Source organism: Mastacembelus armatus, chromosome 17 (assembly GCF_900324485.2).
Source record: "Mastacembelus armatus chromosome 17, fMasArm1.2, whole genome shotgun sequence".
NCBI classification, from domain to species: Eukaryota; Metazoa; Chordata; class Actinopteri; order Synbranchiformes; family Mastacembelidae; genus Mastacembelus; species Mastacembelus armatus.
The window spans coordinates 6,329,559-6,352,124 of record NC_046649.1 but is presented as its reverse complement, the minus strand read 5'-3'; the positions used below and the strand labels follow the sequence as shown (position 1 = coordinate 6,352,124).

Sequence of the window (22,566 nt, the reverse complement as noted above, 5' to 3'; positions counted from 1 at the left end):
ACAAGGCTTTAATAGGGTGCTGGTGTCCAACACTAAATAATCAACTGATGCTAAAGGGACTGTCAGATCACATTAGTCCTCTGTGGATACCACATAGGTAATGTTAGATTCATGGTATTTGCATGGACCTTGCATATGATACACAGACACAAAACTAGTGACAGTTGTGGAATTGCCATGATAATTATCTTATATCAAATGTATTTAATGAATTCAATTTCAAAGCTTGTTTGTCAACAATGTATGAATGAAAATAAATGAAAAACGCCTAAATCGCAAACTTCAGATTCTTCTGTTGTCACGCCAGCACCAGCTCTTTCTCTGGACTTGCGACAGTAACATACACTGTTGCTGTTTTTTTGGAGATGTCTGAACGACTCCTGAATAATGACTGCTGGAACTGCTAAAGATGACAAAATAATACTAAAGAAAGCAGTTGTAGTTTAGGTGGCTCTAAGTCAATACCCAGCAGTGAGGTGGTATTTTATTTAGGATGATCTTTTTTTAACAAATAACCCACAGTGACACCCTTGACAGTGCTACTTTTTGTTATTGTTGCATAGTTGCTACTAGTGTTTATGGTGTTTGCAATAGGTAACAGAACAAACTTCCTGGTGATAGTTTTCTTTTTTCGATGTTGCACAAATGGATCTAGTTACTGTGTAGTTACACATCGATTTGATAAAGAAATCTGTTTTTCCATCAGGTTTTATCTTTAGGTCATGTAAACAGAAAGAAAATTGTTTAATATTATAGATTTTCTGTAACCATTAAAAAAAAATTTTTCTGGCCCTATCACTCTGCTGGATTGTGAGGTGCACAGTTACATACAAATGTGAAAATGTAGAACACATAAATGAACATAAAAACCTGTCCACAGCCATATACACATGTAGAAACTCACACAACTATGTCAAATGTCCACCCTCTGTCCTTTGCCCTACCACACCCACCACTCAGCCCTTCTTGGTCCTACTTAGCCCTACCCCCCATCTTTCATTTTTACAAAGACGTCTACACAACTAGCCCCCTCCTCCTCTCTCTGGGGAAGGTATTTGGGGATTCCAGTCTGGTAGGTTTAGTGCTATAAGTGTCACAGAAATAGAGAAGTTGGTTAGTTACCAGGCTATTGGAACAATTTGAAAGGCTGATGCTGCTTTTGTGTCAAGAGTTCTACCATGGAAAATTATGTCAAGGTATGTTGTGGTTGATGCAGTTAAGGGTTTTAGTTTGGTGGAGGCAATGAAGTGATGGTCGAGCCGAATGTTCTATTATTTAATGGAAGTATGTCATATTAATTCTTATTTATATCAAGTGGTGGTAGACCTATCATCAGTATGAGCTTTTGTTAGTGTTGATTTTTCTCTTATAAAAGTTTACTTTGCATTTGTGCTTTTCAATTAATAACTGGCCTTGCAATGATCCATCTGAATGACTTGCAGGTCTGTTTTGTACACATTTTACTGATATTTCTCTTACCAATCCAATAACCAATAACTAATGATTGTTTTGTTGCTGGTTTTAACTCAAAGACCATTTAACAAGTGACATGCTGGCAGACTAATATGTGAACTGTTTTTCCTCCTTTACTGGATGACAACCTCATCAAACACTGTCTTATTCTTGCAGTAGATGCTATGCCGAGATCCAGGTGAAAGGAATTGCAGTTCAAGTCAGATGTCAGAATAGATCCCAAGTGCCGCTTCAAGATCAGATTTCACATATCTCAGAACAGCTGTGGGGAGATACTGGTGAATAGAGGGACACTGAATTGGTCCATAATCATACAGCTAGACAAAATAATTTTGGTTTGGTTATTTGCATACTGGGTGGCACCAGAAGTAAAACTTTTAATATAAAAAAAGTTCAAATCTGAGTTGAGAGTTATGATACTGCAAAATCGAGGGAGGAACAGGATTTTAAGTTCTGTTGCATATTGTACAGACTACTCCTTTTTTTTTTTTTTTACTGAAGAACAGTATTTTGGCAATTAAACCTCAATGTGTTATCAGTGCTGTGGAAGGGCTTGGGTTTGTTTTAATGCCAGGTATGCACAGGGCCTCAGCTGTGGAAAAGAGCTGCAATATGTATCTGGTATTTTGCCTTGAGTGCAAACTTCAAAACTTTGTCTCAGGTGTTAAATGGTTCAGTATGCTGCAAATAAACTAGTTTATACACAGGTGAACATGTTCAAACACAACACCTATTTCAAATGGCCCCATGATGGGTTAGGGGTTTGCCACAGAGACAATGACACAAACTTTTAAACAATCTCTCCTGTAATTCATGGAAGAAGTTGTGTTAAGATTGGAAATAGAATTTGAAATCCCCAGTAAAACAAATGCCAACTGCCCAACTGACTGTGACATTTTAAAGTTTTGGAAGAACAGATTTCTGATGATTTTCAATGACCCACAAAATTTCATATTTTGCAAAATGTAAACTCTGCAACTCTTATTTTCTGCTGCTAAATGGCATCAAACAGAGACATTATAAATACAATATAATTACAGCATAATATACACTTTGTCCATTCACATGCATAATTGGTTCTTGTGGATGCGTATTTTCAGAGGATGGATGTGACCATCACCAACAGATGCACTTGAATGCATAGTAGAAAACAAGTGCATTAGCGCTCTAATACCTTTTAGAGTGAACAGAAGATGCCTGACATGGTGATCAACTTTCTTAGTGTGTGCTGTGATGTAACCTGTCAATGACCCCTACCGTCTGGGTGCCCTCCAGAAGCTAGGGGTCTGACAGGGCTCAAATCCTTCTCCTCCTCTTCCTCTTCTCTTTTCCTCCTAACACTCTATACATTAGTCTCATTTAATCAACCGTGGAGGGGGATTCATTCAGTCGCTGCCCAGTGTGGGACCAGTTGGTATGTGGCCCCAGTGGTAGCAGGTTGAGAAGCTACACTCTACACTGTCTTTAGGCCTATTACTCTCACCTCAGAGCCCACTCATAAAGAAAGCTTTGAGCTGCCTGCTTTTGGTGGGATCCGGTGAGCTCTTTGTCCCATAGCTGCCGAGTGGATTCAGTCTCCACAGTCAGACATGTTTGCTAAACTCTGTGTAGGTGGAGCAAGGGAGATTACGTGTGTCACACTGAATAACTGAGCCCTGATAATTGGCTGGGGAAAGTCTGCAAAATGACAACAGGTTTTTGTGCCTGTCCCAGAGGAGAGACCACTTTGGTTTGGGTTCCTTTTTAAGCTAATTGGTTTACTGGACATACAGTAACAGTATCAGGTGTGACTTGTGTAAAGATCATTTAAAGGGTTTCACACTTCCTGGTTGCATGTATATGCATGATTGTGATTTAAATATAAAAGAAGATTGAGCAACAGGAAACAAAAGACAAGGCCATGATATGAATCAGTGGATGCACCTTGGGGGTGTGGTAAATAGGCAGCAATCATGTGAAGGAGAAAGTTGAATATCATGTTTCCATCCTTATTTGTTGTTTGTTGTCATAAGGCTCTCATGACTCTCTACAGGCATAGAAAACATGGTCCTGTTCACCTTTGGCAGTATTGTACCAACTAAAATTCAGTGGAGGTGAATTAATATTGGACTGCTGTATATAGTGAGCAGTGTAAATGCAAATGAGTCTTTGACTGCATTAAAGGTCAACCTTGTAGTTGGCAAAGAGAATAAACACAGTTGACATCTTTATTTCAGCTGAGACATAAAATAATTTCACCACTTCTCTTATCTCTACTTACATCACCATCAGCAGTTTTCTTAAAGCAGAAGATCCATGTTCATAAAGATGAGATCAGTAATGTGAACTGCATCCAGACCCATATATACACCCTGATTTGACTCTTCCCATTTCTAGTGTTAGGACAGATGTCTCCAACCTGTCCTAACAAGACATTTCCTGCCATTTTTCAACCCTTTCTTCATTCCCATTGTATCCAGGTCCATCCCAAGTGAACATCATATTCTAGTGTCACATTTTTGACCCAGAATAATTTGTTCGTGTGACCACAGCTCATTAAGGTCTCTTTTAACCATAGCACATTCATATCACAGGTTATCACTTTATATAACACAGTTTGTTTGAGGGTACACATGCTTGTGCAAAAAGTTTGCATGTTGTGGATCAGGTGTGAGCTGTTTCTTCTTCTCCCTTTTATGCCACCCTTCACACACATGCCAATAAGGGTCAGGTCTAGTTAGTACTTGAACTGAAGACTGCCTCAAAATACCAGGTGCTGCAAGTAAAGTTTGGGTGTCAGGCTAGCAGTCCTTCTCTGTAAAAACCTCACTGCTGCAGAAACCATGAGCATTGCATCTAGACAGGAGGAGGAAACACATGTACACACTGACAAAACAAACACTTGTTTATTTATTACCTGGTTGGAAATAGGGATAAGGAGAGAGAAAGTGTTTAAGTGAAAACATGGAACTATGTCAAAAATGAAAAAAAAAAACAAAACTTTCTGCTGGTGTTTTGCAGAAATTCAAAGATATTAAAGATGTCAAGAGTGGTTGTTGGTTAAAGCTTAAATGCTCCTGTCTTTAAATATAACTAACCTTTCTTTATATTGGTAGCTGATTTAGCCAGAGCACCATGACAGGAAATCATGAAATGTCCCTTGACTACATCGACCCATTGTCCCCCATATAATCAAGTGCAGAATAAAAGCTTTTACTGGGCTTTTCATTCTTCTCTCTCTCCCTCTCTTAAATGTTCTAATCCACCTATTTTTGGTGAATTAGCCAAAGCAGACAATTACTGCCTGCAAACCCATTACCTGTAATCTTTACCGACTTTTTAGGGAGAGAAATACTACAATGTCACACTGTGACATTTGTTTGTTAAAAAGTTAGTCTTTTGGAGCCACGACAGTGACAGTTGAACTTTGGCAGTGAAAAATGGCACTTGGCATTGAAAATCGTAATTGAAAACTAAAACATTGGCTTAGAAAAAAGTGTTAATACTGAAAATAATTACAATCTTCTCAGCTTTTGTTGATGTAAGTTATTTTTTCACTGCCAGTCTACAAATTGAAGTCGAAACAGCACAGCTCATGTCTTGCGGTTCAGTTTAACTACTATGCTGAAAACATCATCAAATACAGTTTCTACTAGTATAAATGTTATTGGGGATATCTTCACTTACCTTTCTGACTAGTGAAAATACACATTCACTAATATTCAATTATTCTTTAGGTTCCTTACAAGTTTATCAGGATGTCTGAACAATCAGAGCTGAGAACAAGCTTGGTGGTGAAAACTATAACATTAGCTAGTGTAACAGCAGCTCAGTAGGAGAGACTGAAAGCTGTGAACAGGATAAATGTAGAACAGGGTAATTAATTGTGGAAATCAGGTGTGGCAGTGTATACAGTATGTGGGAATGTCTAAGGTATGTATGAAATCAAGTCTTTATTACATAGCTTTTTTATTTATTTATTTTTTGCTAAATTCTTCCAGTTTTTCTATATATGTTACGACTCAAGCATATTTCATGTACAAGTGGATAGCTACCCGAAATGTTCATATAATGATATAATTTTTTTTTCCTGCTTAAAAAAAGCAACTGGAACTGTCACCGAGGGAGAGTTGCGCATATGCAGATAGAGACAGCTTGTCAGGAGAGGGGGAGAAAGTGGTGAGATGTCAGTAAAAGGCCACTGCACACCAGGAGGTGTCACCAAATAAAATTATTCGGATAGAAAATGGCACGCACAGTCAGCAGTTGCACGATCTTAACAAATTACCTTCTGTAGCTGAGATTATCTGCCCTTTGCAGAGTTCTGCACTGTGCTGCCTGCCTTCTTATTGTAATTGTATGAAGAGCTGTGACCTGCTTTTTTTGCTAAGGAGATAACTTAATGAAGTGCATGAGAGCAATGGAACTGCATGGAACATTCAAAGCAAAACACTATTAATAAGTAGTAACCTGAGCATACAAGGCAAAAAGCTCACTCACCTTTTTTATAGTGTACATACTTAAGCTCAGAGATCATCAAAGGAAGGGACACAAAGCTAAAGTGTGTGTGTGTGTGTGTGTGCTCCCATAAAATAGTGAATAATTTTTGTTACACTCCAGTGAACAGTGTCTCTCGAAGCTGTCAGGCGAGTTGGTTTGTAAGGTTTGTGCTGATGTCTGTCAGAATGGTCTTGTGTGTGTATAGAAATTCATATGTGAAATTGTGTGTATTGGCTGCAGTGGTGTGTGAGTGTGTGAGTGTGTGTGTGTGCGTGTGTGCGTGTGTGTGTGTGTGTGTGTGTGTGTGTGTGTGTGTGTGTGTGTGTCTACAAAGCTGAGGTGCTCTTTGTGAGGGGAGGGACGATGAGAAACAGCAACAGCAACATAGATTTTTAGATTTCATTTTTTCCCCTAATATTTAGTTTATGTGTTTATAAATGTGACACTGCTACATGGTCAAAGTGTTTAGATGCAATGTGATATAACAGTGTAACTTTCATCTGCAGTAGGGACAGCTGATGTATGGTCATTATACTAAACAATATTGAACGTGGACAGAGTGGGAATGGAATTTTTTTTTCAGGAATAACGTATGCTTGCGTTCTTTAGCAGTGGCTGACTTATTTTAACATTTTGACAGGGTAGTACAACAGTGTTTGTTGTCAGTGAGCAGCTTCATCAGAGTCATTAGGATCTGAGAACTTAGCTCAAAGGAAAGTACGCAGTAGTTTTTAAGTGCTGCACAAGAGAACATCAGTTCTCTTCACACCTGCAGGCCTTTGTAGAATGATGCATTCTTTGACTCAATAGCACTGATCCAACCTTATGTCACTTCCAGCCTGAGACGGCACAACGCAGATCAGCATTTCCCTTTGCGTTCAGATTTTGGCACCGACAGGCAGGCTTTTCAAGAAGAGCTTAGCAGAGAGAAGAGTTAGGGACTCTTATTTTCTCAGCGGCTGTTTGACAGACTGTTGGACTGCAACCTGTTATGATTATAGTTTCAGAAGTCTGCTGTACTGCTGCCAGCAAGAATATTTTGTAGTGGTGAATGTAGCAGTAGGCGCAGAAGATGAAAATGGGATCGCTGCTAATCAGAAACCAACCAGGAACAAAGCTTGATTTAGACAATACTTCAGCCTAAGGAAAAGTTGGGGCATGAAAAATAAAATAAAATATTTGCCTACCATCCGTATTTATTTATTTTGTGATGAAGCAGAGCAGTAATCAGTTATTTCTTTGAAAACAGCAAAACAAATTAAATGACCAATTTGAACACCAATGTTTCTCTCAAACTTCATCATCTGACATTTAAATGACAGCATCACATATGTATTTTGTCGATGATAGATGTTCTGATATATTCAAAATGGCATTTTTAGTAGTTTGGATGATGAATTCTACAGGCTGTGTGCCTTGTTGCATGTATCTCTATGAAATGAGACTTTTAGGGAGAGATATAGCACACAGTCTGTGGCATTAGGTTGTTTAAAAAGTGTTTTTGTTGTTTCCAAAAAGGGTCAATAAAAACCTTGCATTACTTGCTTGCACAAGTCGTTTTCCACCCCAGTACGTTGTAGCTTGTTCGTAAATAGTCATTTGACACCAGTAGTTGACATATATGCCCCATTAATGTCACTTCCAGTCAACACAGCCACAGCTGCAAGGATCAGTTAACAACTTAGTCGTGTTAATGTCATGCTCTTGCTGTTTTGTAGGATTTTTTGGTTGCTGTCTTTCGCAGCTTTTTCCAAGTGAGGATGGAGCCGCCAGTGGGCACCACACCAGACCATTTTCTATAATTTAAAAAAATGAATCTTGTTAGAAATGTGTAATATTGATGAAACATTAGCCCAAGTCCTACCTCATAAATCTGTCATCAAAGTCAATGTATCTTGCTCTAAATTTGTCAACACTTTCTGAAGTCGTAGTAGCAGCAAAGACAGAGACAAGTTTCAACCAAGTCAGTGCTTTGACTCAAAGAGATCTTGGAAAGAGAGGAAAGCTGCAAACTTAATAGATAGATAGATGGGTGGGGGGCATGTGTGGTCTTATATAAAGCCCAGATGGTTCCAAAAAAACCATGTGACAGAGAAATGGAGGGATGTGGAAAGAGGAGTATCTGTCTGTATGTCTGGCTGACCAGAGGGCATCTGGGAGCCAACACCACAGGCTACAACACCTGGGTGGAGGGAGGCAGACGTCAGGGTCAATCAAGGGACAGAGGGATGTCATGAAAAACAGAAGATTCAACTTTTGCCCGGAGGGTTCAGTCAATAGATGGTGTTTATGAGGCTGATACTCCTCTGATTTCTACTGTGGCTATTTGTCCACTTCTTCTGTCCAGTAGATTCAGTTACTGTAAAACCTGTCTACAGACTACAGAGAATGTGAGATCTTGTGAGCCTACCTGTAGCTGGAGGATCAACCATAATAACACAAGAGCTTTTCATGTCAGAAGAAATGGATGTGCTCCTCTCTGGTTGACTGAGGGTGTTGTTCATGGAGGATTACATGTGCCTATAGTACCTTTTTTAAGACATAATTTAGGTAAGCCTAGAGAAATGCCCTTGATCTTTAATATATACTCCAACTGGCCAACTGCAGCGTCTAAATGGTAAATATGAAACTCTACAGCCAGCTTAGTGTAGCACGAAGACTAGAAACAGCTATCCCAGCTCTGTCCAAAGGGAAAAAAGTCTAACTCCACACACTTCTTGTTTGTTTAATCCATACAAAACCCAGAGTATAAAAACAACACGTTAAAGTGTTTTCACGGCATTACGTGCTGGACTATGTCTTGGTCAGGCCAAGTAACTTCCTGGAGTCCTGTTAACACTGTGAGGTTGCCAAGCAAATGGTGGAGTTTCCAAGAAACTTTGCCAAGAAATAGCCTGGCACATAACCCTGCCCGACACCACAGTGTGTTGTCTTTACACTTTTTTTTTTTTTTTTTTACACATTTTTGTGCTAATTAAACAAATGAGACATACTTCCTAATTAGGAAATTTTAGAGATGCTAGTGTATTGTAATTGGATTTTGTTACATTCAGACAGAGCCTAGCTGTTTGCCATGTTTCCAGTCTTTGTGCTAAGGAGATTTTACTGTTTGCTCTTTGTCTATTGATATTTAGCATAATCTATTGATCTTGTTTTCTAACTCACATCTGCTAATATTGAATACAAATCAAATATCTGGCCTTTATTTTTAAATGAAATAGGGTAACTTTGAAAGTTACCCAATGTACTGACATTAATGAAACTGTTTTTAGTGTACCTGCATCTCTATTGGAAATACTTCAGGGAATGAGAACATAAAGGCCTTTATAACTTCAGCTGCTTTTTGACTTACCACTTTTTTGCATTCACTCAATTTCATATTGAATATGAACTCCATACATCCGACAGTGTGTCTGTTTCATAATGTCAGGTTGATTTTTTTTAGAGAGTGGACACCAAAGATCCAGAGGTCATTGCTATTCTCAGTGTTTTCTTTCCTGCTCTGTTTGTCAAGTAGCAGACCTGAGCCAAACTGTCAACATGTGTGTTTATGAATGCGCATGTGTGTTGTGCATCTTCTGAGGGGTCACACCTGGTTGATGATAGGGAAGTCAGATATACAACACGTGCAGCAAGAGCACACACAGCTGCACACTGTCTCAGTGTCTACTTCCAAAGTCAACTAAAGACGGAGATGTTGTAATGTCCGTCCCGCTGCGATGGTGGGCTCACCACATGGGGTTTCTCCTCACACACCACTGTGACCGTGGGTTTGCTATGAGCATCTCCCCACACTGAACTCCAACAACACTTGTGTTTGTTGATCTTCCTGTTTGTCCCACCTGCAGCCTTCAGTTGTGCACAATGAAAGGTCAAGGATGCTGGAGAAATGCTCTTTATTTGAACCTCCTAACATGCAAGCACAGCCAGACTCAAAGACAAACTACTGAGTTTTGGGGAAACTATGGCAGCTGCTTGTTTTGTGTGGTTGTTGCTGTTTTGCAGATTTTCTCTTTCTCTCATTAGTCATGCTTGGCACTGCCTCAAAGTTAAACTATGGCACCATGGGGACAAAATGTTGATGTTGTTTGTAGCTGTTGTGGTTGATGCTGTTGACTTTTTTTTTTTTTTTTTTTTTTTTTTTTTTGCTGATGAACAAGATGTCTCACTCTGTGTTGGAAGCAGTGTGTGTTCTTCTCTAGTGCCTGGTTTGTGTCTGTGCAGAATCCTATCCCCAGGAGTTGGTGTCCTGTGTTTTATAAAACAGAAATATTGCTGCTTTTATAAACTGTGTTGCAATAGCTTGTTCACAAACAGCTCTGTAAACAAATCCTATTACCGTCAGCTGAACTCTAATATTTTAAGGCATGTTCTTAAAGCCGTTTTGTCTTTTGGCGAAGTTGTCAGTACACAGAAAGTTGTTTGAGAATTAACAGTTTGCTGGAAAGACGAAAACTGCTTTTATGACCGGTATTCACATTTTGTCAAATTCAAAGCCTTTCCTATTGAAAATATGAGGCCATTCATTCACTGAGCCTATGAAACACCAGCTCTGCTAACCAAAGATAACACAGGCAGCATAAATGAATAAATGAGTGAAGTTTTATTATTATTGCATACATCCAACTATGTCCAGACTGCCTGGGATTAGAAAACATACATTTACAGAAACGTGCACCAGACCTGCTGGATGTACATTTTAAAACATTAAAGAAAACCACAACCCTTACAGTCTGTGATTATCTGCAAGAAAATTCAAATATCAAAAACATAAACTATATTATACTGGAAAAATCAAAATATATATTTAATAGCATATTTTGCCTTCTTTTCCACACTTTTGAGACTGGTAATTAAACACATCAAAATTAAAGCTCAGTTTAATATTTAAGGGATTGGTCAAGCCTATTTATATAAATATAATGATTAACTCCCTTAAAACACTGTACACTGTAAAAAGGAAAAAATAATCTCAAAATTCTGCATTTTAAGGTGACAAGCTTCAGGAAAAACTTCACTATGTTGTGTTTTATAAGTACCTGTGTAAAAATGGTCTAAAATAGTTGTATTTAGTTTTCTGCAAGAGCACGACTGTCTTCATGTGCAGCCACACACAGCCAGCCAGACAGACAGAGCTGAGGTTACTGAGGAGGTCAAGAGAAAGGGACCATCTGATGCCAGCAGATGGAGTGATGGAGGGAGGAAGGGAGGAGAGGATAAGCTGGAAATCAGGACAACACGGCCAAATGCTTATGGGCTGTTCTTGAGGCGCTGATTTCACTTTACATCCCGTCTGCTCCAGTGCACCCACCTTATGTTAGACTTACAGGAGCCAGTATTTTAAAGAAAATACTCAATAACTTTGAGTGGAATCTTGGCACATGAGTAATTCAACTCTACAAGACTATTTAACAGCTTTGCATGATAATGATGAGAATAACACTTAGTGACCTCAGAGCAACAAAATCCTCTCTGTCTCTCTGTCCATTTCAGATTTAGGCTGGTAAAACCATGTGCCCAGTGCAGGCGTAGGACTTGCTGCAGCGGCACTATCTCAGTGGCACACTCGCCAGCTTGTCACCTGAAGTCACCTCTGTCTCTCACTCTGTCTTTGTTGTAGAACGGAGCAGTTCCAGGCGAGCCAGTGAAGAAGGATGAAAACTCTCGAAGAGGGAACTGGGGCAACCAGATTGAGTTTGTCCTCACCAGCGTGGGCTATGCTGTGGGCCTGGGCAATGTCTGGAGGTTTCCCTATCTCTGCTACAGGAATGGAGGAGGTATGCATTACAATATAGAGTCGAGCTCATTTGTTTTGGTTTATATGTCATTTGTTATTGTTGTCCAAAGACACACCAGGTACATGAAGCTGCTTTAAAATACATTTGAAGAACGGGACAGTGCATAAAACAATATTCAGGAAGTGAACAATGCACTAGATAAATAACTGCTCCTGCACTAGATAAATATTTATATTTTGTTACACTGGGTTTCACATCTAATCAAAGATCTATGAGCACAAAGTTACTAACATAGCAAACACTACATACAGTTTGCTAGAATTAAGACCTTTTGTTAACACTTGTTTCAAATCTGATATATCGCACAGCTGCTGGCACAAAAATATGTTGACTTTTATTTTAACAGTCAAAATATTGTTAACTGGGCTTCATTAAAACACAGTACAGCTGACCACAGAGAGGAGAGACCAGAGGTAATACTGGCCATCCAGGATAAAACAGCATCAGAAGCTGGTTATTACCTGGCTCTGTGTAGACTGGGTATTTCCTATTCAGCTATGAATGCTTAAATGTGACAGAAGCAGATTTGACAGTGTGAGAACCATAAATTACAAATTTGTTTAGAGCAAAACTGGCTGCTGAACTGGTAGGAACATAGAAATAATTTCTAAATATTAAGGTAAAGCAAAACAAGTAGGAAGTCTGATGATGTATTGTGTATATTGTGTATAAAAGTTACAGTAATGTCCAACTGTTTCTGATGCTAAAACAGAGGAGAGAGGAAGAGAAAAGTAGTTAATGCCTGATATCTGTCTATTTATATTATTGGTAAATATTAAACAGTGTTTGCAATGGCACTATAAAACACACAGTTATCATCACAGAGTCTGTAGCAGTGATGAGGTGTCGGTGTAAAATCCCCGACACAGTCAGGAATCCTGCTGGGAATTAATAACCCAAGCAATTAAAGTGAATCTGTAATAGTCATTATGTAGTTATTCAGTATGATAGACTCGGTTTATTAGTAGCTCTGTTTTTAACCAGAGTGACTCATGCTAAGCCAGGAAGAGCGAAACAGTTTAATTGAGCTTTAAAAATAGTGCCCTAGGTTACCCAGTGATGATTCCTGATTAAAAGTGAACCAGCATTCTGGTGCTGGAAAGCCTGACTTTTGTTCATTTAGTGCAGCTTATTAACATAATATTTAGTAATCTGATGTCTTTTGTGTATATAATTTAAAATTGTCCTAACTGACATCTTTCCATGGGTCCAATGTGTTGACCATAATCCATATTCATATGTTTTTAACTCAAAGCTGATTATTATTGGCTGTAGGATGAAACAGGTGTCCTTCAATCCTAATCAATGGAGCAGTCTACTTCTTCCATAAAACAGTTCACTCTTTATTCTTGCAATACAAAGTGTATAATAAGTATGAAGCCTAGATTTGGTTAAGTGTGTTATTGTTTATTGAGCTGTGAATGCTGTCAAAATGTAAACATAGAATTCAGCTGCTGTTGTTGTGCTTTGTTCACTACGCAGCCACTGTTTTCAACCATTAATATCATGAGAATAAAATATATTCAAGCTTTGTCAGCTTATTTTGGAGTCTTTCTGCCCTCTACTCCAATGTGTCTTAAATTCTCTAGATTCAATGGACTAAAATGTTTCCTAAATACCATTTTATCCTGCGTAGAAAAAGTCCTAGAAAAGTTCCAACGCATAGTGAAAGTAAGTCGCTTCAGTCAAGGTGATTCAGACCTTTCCTTGGCTTCACTCACAACTGCAACTTTAGTTTACACTGCAAATATTTGGAGTGGTAATACATGTAAAAGACCTGCATTACCATACATGGAATAAGTATATGTAGGCCATATGTTCGCTCCCACACAGCTGAAGATAGTATAGAGCAAACAGGAGAGCTGAGCTTTACCAGCATGTCACACACAGTGATGAGGTTTTGGTATTGTTCAGTCTCAGCTGGTTGTGGCAGCCTAGTTTACATGTTGACAGTCATATAAAAACACACACTGACGCATGCACATACACACCAGACGTTCCCTTAAGTTCACTGTCTGGATTCTTGTCCACTGTGCCCCAACACAGAGTTGCTGCACCACTGAACAGACTCAGCTGCACATTCAGTGACCTCTCTGCTCACTGAGGGGAGGTTATTAAAACAGATGAGGTTTATGGATTTAACTTGTTTTTCTTTGCAGTTTTTTTTTTTTTTTGGATTGCTATATGCTTGATATTTTCTATGTAAGTGGTATGATCACCCACTATACAGCATAGTAACAATATATATATATATATATATATATATATATACATCGTTATATATACATCCTAACGATTATACATCATTATTACATGTGTATAACATGTAGTGTATTTGTCTTGCTTACATGTGGTACTGCTGTATTGTGTGCTTGGAAAACATATATTTATAGGACTTTTAACATTCCCACCCTGTCAGGTCTGACAGCTCTTATTCTGTTGGTGCTAATGGATCCGGCACCTCCACATTTCCTGACTTCATTGTGCTCATTTAGCTGTAAAGTAGTTATTATCTCCTTCAGACAGCAGTATAGGAGGGAACTGATATTGTATGTGCCTGCTAGGCTTAAATTTTTTTGTCTGGACTAACACAAAGGTTGAAAAGGATATAACAGCAAATAGCACTTCCACACTTGCACACAAATTCATGTACAATTTCTACTTCTCATTAATTGCAAATCATGACAATGACTGAGTTTCTGTCCTGTTCTTCTTCCCTGCAGGTGCCTTCATGCTACCATATTTTATCATGTTGGTGTTCTGTGGCATTCCTCTCTTCTTTCTTGAGCTATCATTTGGTCAATTTGCCAGCCTGGGGTGTCTGGGAGTTTGGAAGATCAGCCCAATGTTCAAAGGTTAGTTGTGTGTCTATGCATGTGCATATTTGTGTCTCTGCTCTTCTTGCTGTCTGTAAAATGATGTGTTATGAGAACTCAACTTTAATATTGTGACAAAAAGTCATACCCTACGAGATTAAGGTGAGTGTGTTTGTATACGTGGCACAGTGGTTTTGAGCAATAGAGCTCTGACTATGTAAAGATTAACTGCATTATAACAAATTGAAGTGTGAGGTGAGCTCATTAGGAAGTCTTTCATGGATATGATTATCAGTCATCACTTGCTTTCCCACAAAAAAAAACAAGGCTGACTACATTCAGCCACTGTATGACCAAATTAGATGTGTTAGTGACAGGACAGTGAGGGATTATCCAACCACCTAATGCTTGTTTGTCTGCAAACCTTTTTGATTATCGTGACCTATACATATAGCTATACAATAAAACAGAAGACATAAAACAGACTGTAGGTTAGTAGTGGGAAACCTGTTATTTGCTTCACATCAAAATTATAATCCTTTCCTCCATCCTGTCTCTCTCCTCCTCCAGGCGTGGGCTATGGCATGATGGTGGTGTCCACCTACATTGGGATCTATTACAACGTGGTTATCTGCATTGCATTCTACTACTTTTTCATGTCCATGACAAACCTGCTTCCATGGACCTACTGCAATAACCCTTGGAACACGGCCGACTGCAGCGGAGTGGTAGGCAGTGGCCACCAACTCAACGCCAGCCTGGCTAATGCTACGACCAGCCTGGTAGCAGGGGTGTCCGAGGTAGTGAACCGCACCAAGAGGACCAGCCCAAGTGAGGAGTACTGGAAGTAAGTACAGGAAGTGAATCCTGGTGACAAACAATTCACAATGCAACCTAAGAAGTGGATCAGAGGCGTTTTGTTCATCAGTGGCTGAGGACATACTTTAGTGCAATGTGGATTGATGACTTTAGCTCCATTTCCAATTTGACATTACAGTTAAAAGTAAGTAAAATAAAAGAGTAATAATATTAATTTAGGAAATGCAATACCATTAAGTAAAACTAAGTGAAAATATTATATTTTCAACTTTACAAATAACATTGAACTATTTTATTTTTTGAATATTTTTTGGTTTGATATGTGCAGAATATCAACTGCAAAATTCCCAACTTTTTAGTATCTAAACTCAAACCAACACTTCAGGAAATTATTAAAAGTATGATAATCTTAAGTTGAAGTTGTTTTTCAATGGATGTAGTAATTCATAACATGCCTGTTACCAATGTTGCCCAGTTTAGAAATCATCCTCATGAAGAAAATCATGGAAGGATTGCTATTTTACAGTTTGTTTTGACGAAGAGGTCCAAATTGACTCGCACTTGTAAAATGAGCTTGCTCAGGAATACCCTATGATTGTGGAAAGCATTTAGATATTTAGACTAGACTTGGCTGGAAGTGTGGCAGCCTGTGAGCAGTGTGGGATAGGGTCATAAGCGGTAACAGTCAGGAAGTTATCCCCTGTTATTATTCAGTGTTTGGAACAATTCAGTGAGCTCCTTTCATCAGTGGAGCCTGAACTATCAGCATTAAGTTCTAGTTAAGATCTAAGGTTATTGAGCCCAGGTCCAAGTCCACCTGCTTTTTACCTTAATAAAGGTGCAGCTGCACTATGTGAAAAGAGTTTGATGATATGAAACGTAAATCAGTGAGGTGCTGTGATCAATTATCCTCTCCATCACATTACACATCTGGTTGATGGGGATTGAATGGATGATTAGCTCTATGGGAGAAGTGAGCAAGAAAGAGGATATAAATGAGACATCTGTAATTGTCTAAAGATTTTTTTTCCTTTGAACCTTCTCTGGCTGTCACAGCTCCACCAGGAGAACACAGAGCTTCTGTGTTTAATGTGCCAGGAGCACAGGAGTTGCTGTGGTCATTTCAGAGCAATCTGGTATTGTTTGCACATGACTGAATCAAGGTGCCCACAGTGGATCATCGTGTGCAATTGCCCTGCATTTCAGATTCTGCTGCGTACAGCTGGCTTTAAGAATTTAATTGGCTGCAGGTTGAAGCTTTCATATACTCTAGTATAACACCACTTGAATATTGTTCAGATCCAACATGGAACAAACAAGAAGGATATTAAGCAAATCTGTCCTCCAGCAGCTTATTTTCTGGTTTCAGGGGTCTGTGTTTGACATAACTTTGATAAGTATTTTGGGCAGTTATAGCACTGAGACCCTCACAGCTCAGTTGCTCGTGCAATAAGAACTAATTCTAATTATTCCCTACCACATTACGAGAGCTATGACAATTAGCCACATTGTTGGGGCACATCTTAATTGCTTGTTTGTAATGGAGCAATAAAGGACACTGAAAAGCTACTAACAATGCAACAAAGTGATTACATTGCAGTAAAACATCATTGCCTTGTGAATTTGTTGGTATCTACTGTAAGTAAAACTTACACTGCAAAGACAAATCTTTTTGAAAAGCCAGACCTTTTGCCAGTAGTGACAAAATAAAAGCCTAGAGCCCAAATTGTATCATAGATGTGTAGTAAAAGTGTAAACCTGGAGAGATCTTTTAGTTTTTACTTTGAAAAAAAAAAGCAACAACTTTTATAGCCTGGAAAAACAAAATATGTTAATATTTCTCTTTCTCTCAGACATTACGTGTTGAACATTTCTGATGATATTGGGAACTTTGGCGAGGTCCGTCTCCCTATCCTGGGCTGCCTGGCTGTATCCTGGTGTGTCGTCTTTCTCTGTCTTATCAAGGGTGTTAAATCCTCTGGAAAGGTCAGCTTCACACACACAGACACACACACGAACACACGAACACATTTACATACACTAAGGCTTGAGTGCTGACAAACAGAAGAAATATTAAAATTAGACCTATACACTCTATACACTATACACATTATTTACAGTAATACACTTATATGAGCACTTAAAAGCTTGTGATTTTAGTATGCTTTGTTATGAAAAAAACCCAATTTTCAGCTTCACCACTGGGGGGTGGCAGTGGCCTCAGGAGGCAGATCAGGTTAACCATGAATCAGAGAGTTGGTGGTTTGATCCTTGTCTTCCCTGGTCCACAAGTCAAAGTGTCCTTGCACTGAACCCCAGGTTGTCCCCGGTGGCTGTTCTACTGGTGTATGAATGGACAAATAGTATAAAAGTGCTTTGAGTGCACTTGAGTGTAGAAAAGCACTGTATAAGTATAATACCATTTACGACTACCACTGTATGTACCTAGGTTGTGTACTTCACAGCCACATTCCCATATGTGGTTTTGACCATCCTTTTCATCCGTGGCATCACCCTGGATGGAGCCATCAATGGCATCAAGTATTACCTGACTCCACAGTGGCAGAAGGTCCTTGATGCAAAGGTAATCACTTACCTGAACAGACAGATGGATAGGTAAATCAGAAAGAGGAATAATTTTTTACTTTGTTTTTTTGTTCTACTGACTGTATGTGGGTTTGTTTTGTAGGTGTGGGGAGATGCTGCATCACAGATCTTCTACTCCCTGGGCTGTGCTTGGGGTGGTCTCATTACCATGGCTTCCTATAACAAGTTCCACAACAACTGTTTCAGGTTGGTACTTCAAGCAATAGCCAAAGAAAACGGACTTAAAGGAAGTCCAAAATTAGATGACAGGACAACACATCAGCCTCACATAATCTTAATCCTACATTCCAATTGTTATTTGCAAATACATATTTCATTATGTTTTATTTCTATAGTTTGTGTTGAAAAAAAAACAATTCTTACATTAAAATCCACAAGAACAGCAAAATACATAGCACTAGTCTGTGTGACTAGTGCTACATATACTAAGTGGACACAGTAATTAGTATCAACAAAAACTGGGCAATATTCAGTACTGGTCTCCACAAATCCAGTACACAACCAGCATGGCTGTCATTCCAGCATCATGCTGTACAAGTCCATTGACACTAATTTTGTCTGCAGCAAGACAACACACGAGAACACACCGAAATACAGGCTGTGCACATACGGTGTGCTATCAATCATCATATGGCCTCTTCAGTCAGTCGACCTCAATCCCATAGACCTTCTCTGGAACAAATTGGATTGTAGGGTTTGAAACATGCAGCCAACAAATGGACAATAGCTCTGGCAATGTCTGCAGACAGCCTGGGGAGAGATCAAAATACCTGGAAAAACACAGAGAATGGTCAGAGTATGCAAAGCTCTGATCAAAGATAAAGGTGGATATTTTCAGGAATCAAAGATCTAATGACTATAACATTAACACTCATGTTGTTTTGTGTGGTTATGATAAGAAAAAACGTTGTAGCATTCCAAATAGTATTGTACATCAGTAAACTTAAATAAAACCAAAGCTACATTGTAAAACTTAAAAATCCGGGGAGGTATTCACATTTTTGGAGATTGTGTCGTCTTCTTTTCTTTTTCTTTTATTTAATCCTTTTCAAATAGTCTATAGACTGTGAGTATTTCAGCGAACATTAGAATATTTGAAGGTACAAGAGTAGAAAACAGAACTATACAACATTATTCTAAGTAAACTTAGACTAGCTTCCTGCTGTCTTCTGCCTACATCTTATGCTGGAAAATATAACTGGTGTTTATACAGGACTCCCTGACACCTGTGGTCTGAATCCAGTTTTTGTCTTCTTTATGTTGTTTGCACAGTTACTGCATGCTACTGCATGCAGCATTTGGATTTTTCTGGATTAAAGCTTCTTCTTGCTAGGTTCCACATTTCTTTAACTTTTTGGTATATGTAAAGCAAGTCAGCAACAATATCCTGCTGCTGCCTCTCTGTTTAAAGGTGATAAAAATACCAATGGATGATGGAGTTGCTGTAGTTAGGTGTGGAGGGACACACGAGGTCATGGGTCATGACACTGCCATTTCCTTCTGCTTCCATACTAAGCTAAACTAATCTGCTGCTGGCTATAGTCAGTCATGAAACTTTATTTTCATTCTAAAATCTGCACAAAACACATGGTGGACTGAAATTTTGTTCCTCTACAACCCAGTGTCAAATAAAACCACACATCAACAAATATATATCTGAAGGTATAAAAATTACATATCTAGCATAGCTATGTCTATGTTCAGTATAAGAACAACTTTTTAATTATGGCAAGTTGCATATAATCTCACAGTTATTAAAGTGACAGTTTCCTTTGTGGCAATTCTTTGGGTCTGTGTGGGAGTTGGTGGTAGCATTAGTGGGCAGAGCATTTAGAAGCAGAGCCTGGGGGAAAAAGCTGTTGAGGAGTCTGGTGGACCTGGCACGGACGCGTCTATATCTTATTTCCATATGGCAGGAGTGTAAAAAAACTCTATGAGCGGTAGGAGGTTCACCCGCGCTTCTGAAGGCTTTGTCGTAACACTGTGACCAAAATGTGTCCCCTGAGAGACAGGAGCCAATGATTTTCCCTTTTAGAGTCACAGTTCTCTGCAGTAGCTAGTGGTCCGAGACATTTACATTTCTTTACAAGACAGAACTATTCAGGATATTTTTGAGTGTGGCGAGGCCCACCATTAGATGCTTACAGTATGTAATAGATATCTCATGTTGAGCTAGAATGTGCTTAATCATAGTTCTGAAAATGTAAAACTAGTAGTTTAAAAGATCAGCTAATATGTTAAAAAAATCTATTTTTTTATGTTTGTGATCTGAGAAAAGCCAGGCAAGTTGTCCTACTTGCAGCTACTACATAATGAAAGTTTTTCATTAGTATAGTATAGTATTAGTATGCACTAATACTAATACTAATACTGTTGTCAGGAAGAAATATATTCATAACATGTTTACTGACACCAATACTGTTTGTTATGAATGTGAGTTACACACTAAACTTTAAGCTGAAGTTTCAACATTAAAATTATATGAATTCTGATCTAATTTTAGGCAAAAGCAATGCTGTGTTGCAGCAGCTACTGTGGGAGTGTCTGACTCCCTGTGCCTGTATGAATATGATCATGCTCATTCTGCATCAGACTGGGTTGCTGCAATGTCTCAGCAACAGACCAGCATCTTATTATTTCCACTAATCAGAGAAAATAGACAGAGGGCGTGATGTGATGTGATGTGATGTGATGTGATGTGGAAGTGCAGGAGAGGGGGAGAAGTGAAGTAGAAGGACAGAAAAGGTGGAAAAGAGCCGATATGGAGAGAATAAAATGTGCACTAGAGGGAAAAGACAACTGGTGAGAGGGAGAGGCGAGTTATTTCAGGTTGTGCTGTCCGTGGTAACCCCTAATGAGTCAGGGCTAAAGAGGGATGCAGAAAGTGAACGGAGGAGGGTAAAATAGTCAGGAGCTAACTTTGAGGCTGCAGGTCTTAAAAGAGAAGGAGGAGAAGGTGAGGTATGGTAGGGTAGGAGGAGGGACAGCAGTAATGGTTTTTTGGACTTGTGTCAAGAGGCTGGTCACACTGTGCCTGAACACCAAACGAGCAATAAGCCGAGAGGGTTAAGGTGAAGGGGGATAAAGAGACGAAAATATGTCATTTATTCTCCTGAGCTTGTCCACACTTTCTAACAGAGGGAGGGTGTTGGGGTGGGGGTGAGGAGAAAGGCTGAAGATATAATATGTTCCTCTACCAGGAGCCTGAGGTATGCTATCTGCACCTGCAGCTGCACAGTGGCCTAATCAGCTTTTGCAGCTCGATCCCTGTGGAGTCGGTCTCTGTACTGCAACTATGCAGACAGCGTAGGACAGAGTAGGAGGCTATTTGGTGGGTTGGAAGTAGGTGGGAAAGGGACCAGCATCAAAGTCATCAAAGACATCCTCTGTGATAACTATCAGGAAATGGGCGGACACTAAGCACTGTGCAAACATCTAATTCCCTTGTTAAATTTGAGCAAAGTCAAAGTCCAAGTCTGAGTCAAAGAGAATAAAAATGAAACGGTGTTCTCCATGCATCGTGCTGCAGCATGCAGTTGAAACAGCAAACTTTCAAGAGAAAAGGGAAGTAGACTGATTTAGTCTGTAACAGTGCAAACAGACTAAACATTTTGACACTAATCATCCTGACTCAGAGAGAGTGACTCATTTCAGGTCGAATCTGCTCCAACTTAATCTTTTCTGAGAAATGTTAACGTTATGCATCATGAAAAGGGATCCAGGATTAACAAACCCTTTTACCAAATGTATGTTTCTTCTGTTTTCTGAAATTGTATAATTTAGCATAGGCTACTTTCCGAGAACACAAACAGGCTATACTGTTTATCTATGGTTCTACCACTGTATCAAGTAATGTTGTATCAGTTCTTTGCACAATGTGTTTTCCTTGTCTTTTCGACAGAGACAGCATCATCATCAGTATAACCAACTGTGCCACCAGCGTTTATGCCGGCTTTGTCATTTTCTCCATCCTGGGCTTCATGGCACACCACCTGAATGTCCCTGTGTCAGAAGTGGCTGACCATGGCCCTGGGCTGGCATTTGTGGCCTACCCAGAAGCCCTCACTCTGCTACCCATTTCTCCACTGTGGTCTCTGCTCTTCTTCTTCATGCTTATCCTTCTAGGACTGGGGACTCAGGTGAGTACACTACAAGTATATGCAGCATTAAGTGTTTTCTTTCTGCATTTGTGATGTTTTTTTAAAATCTGACCTTGGAGCATTATGACCTCTTATTTAGTGGCATGTTCCATGATGAGATGAAAAAGCTGTACAGAAACACGAGTAACTTGTAACCACAAAACCAAAGACATTGTCTTTTCTTTTCTTAATGAACTTTTTAAAATGAGAACACGAAGAGAATATGCTGCATCAGGAACTTAAGATTAGTTCTGATTTAGATCTGCAGCTCTGATCTAACTACATACAGCTCACTCAAGTTAACTATTAGGCCAAGTATCATTTACCACTGATTAAGGTAAGGCTCAGGTATAATGCACAGGCATGATGTTCCACATTATAAGCCGTATGGTAGCAAAATTGGCTTGCTCTTTTAATCTAGTCCTTACCTGTTCA

The 22,566-nt window shown here is 39.2% G+C and overlaps 1 protein-coding gene across 2 annotated transcripts in view; it reads left to right on the top strand.

The window, feature by feature from the left end:
* slc6a9 (solute carrier family 6 member 9) overlaps positions 1-22,566 on the top strand; it is a 70,615-nt gene that overhangs the window by 37,643 nt on the left and 10,406 nt on the right. For both annotated transcript variants that reach the window (XM_026312714.1, XM_026312713.1), the window contains 7 exons: positions 11,573-11,729; positions 14,474-14,605; positions 15,137-15,413; positions 17,239-17,371; positions 17,835-17,969; positions 18,075-18,178; positions 21,894-22,131. In XM_026312714.1, coding sequence (XP_026168499.1) covers positions 11,573-11,729; positions 14,474-14,605; positions 15,137-15,413; positions 17,239-17,371; positions 17,835-17,969; positions 18,075-18,178; positions 21,894-22,131 — 1,176 coding nt within the window. The remainder of the gene's footprint in view (positions 1-11,572; positions 11,730-14,473; positions 14,606-15,136; positions 15,414-17,238; positions 17,372-17,834; positions 17,970-18,074; positions 18,179-21,893; positions 22,132-22,566) is intronic.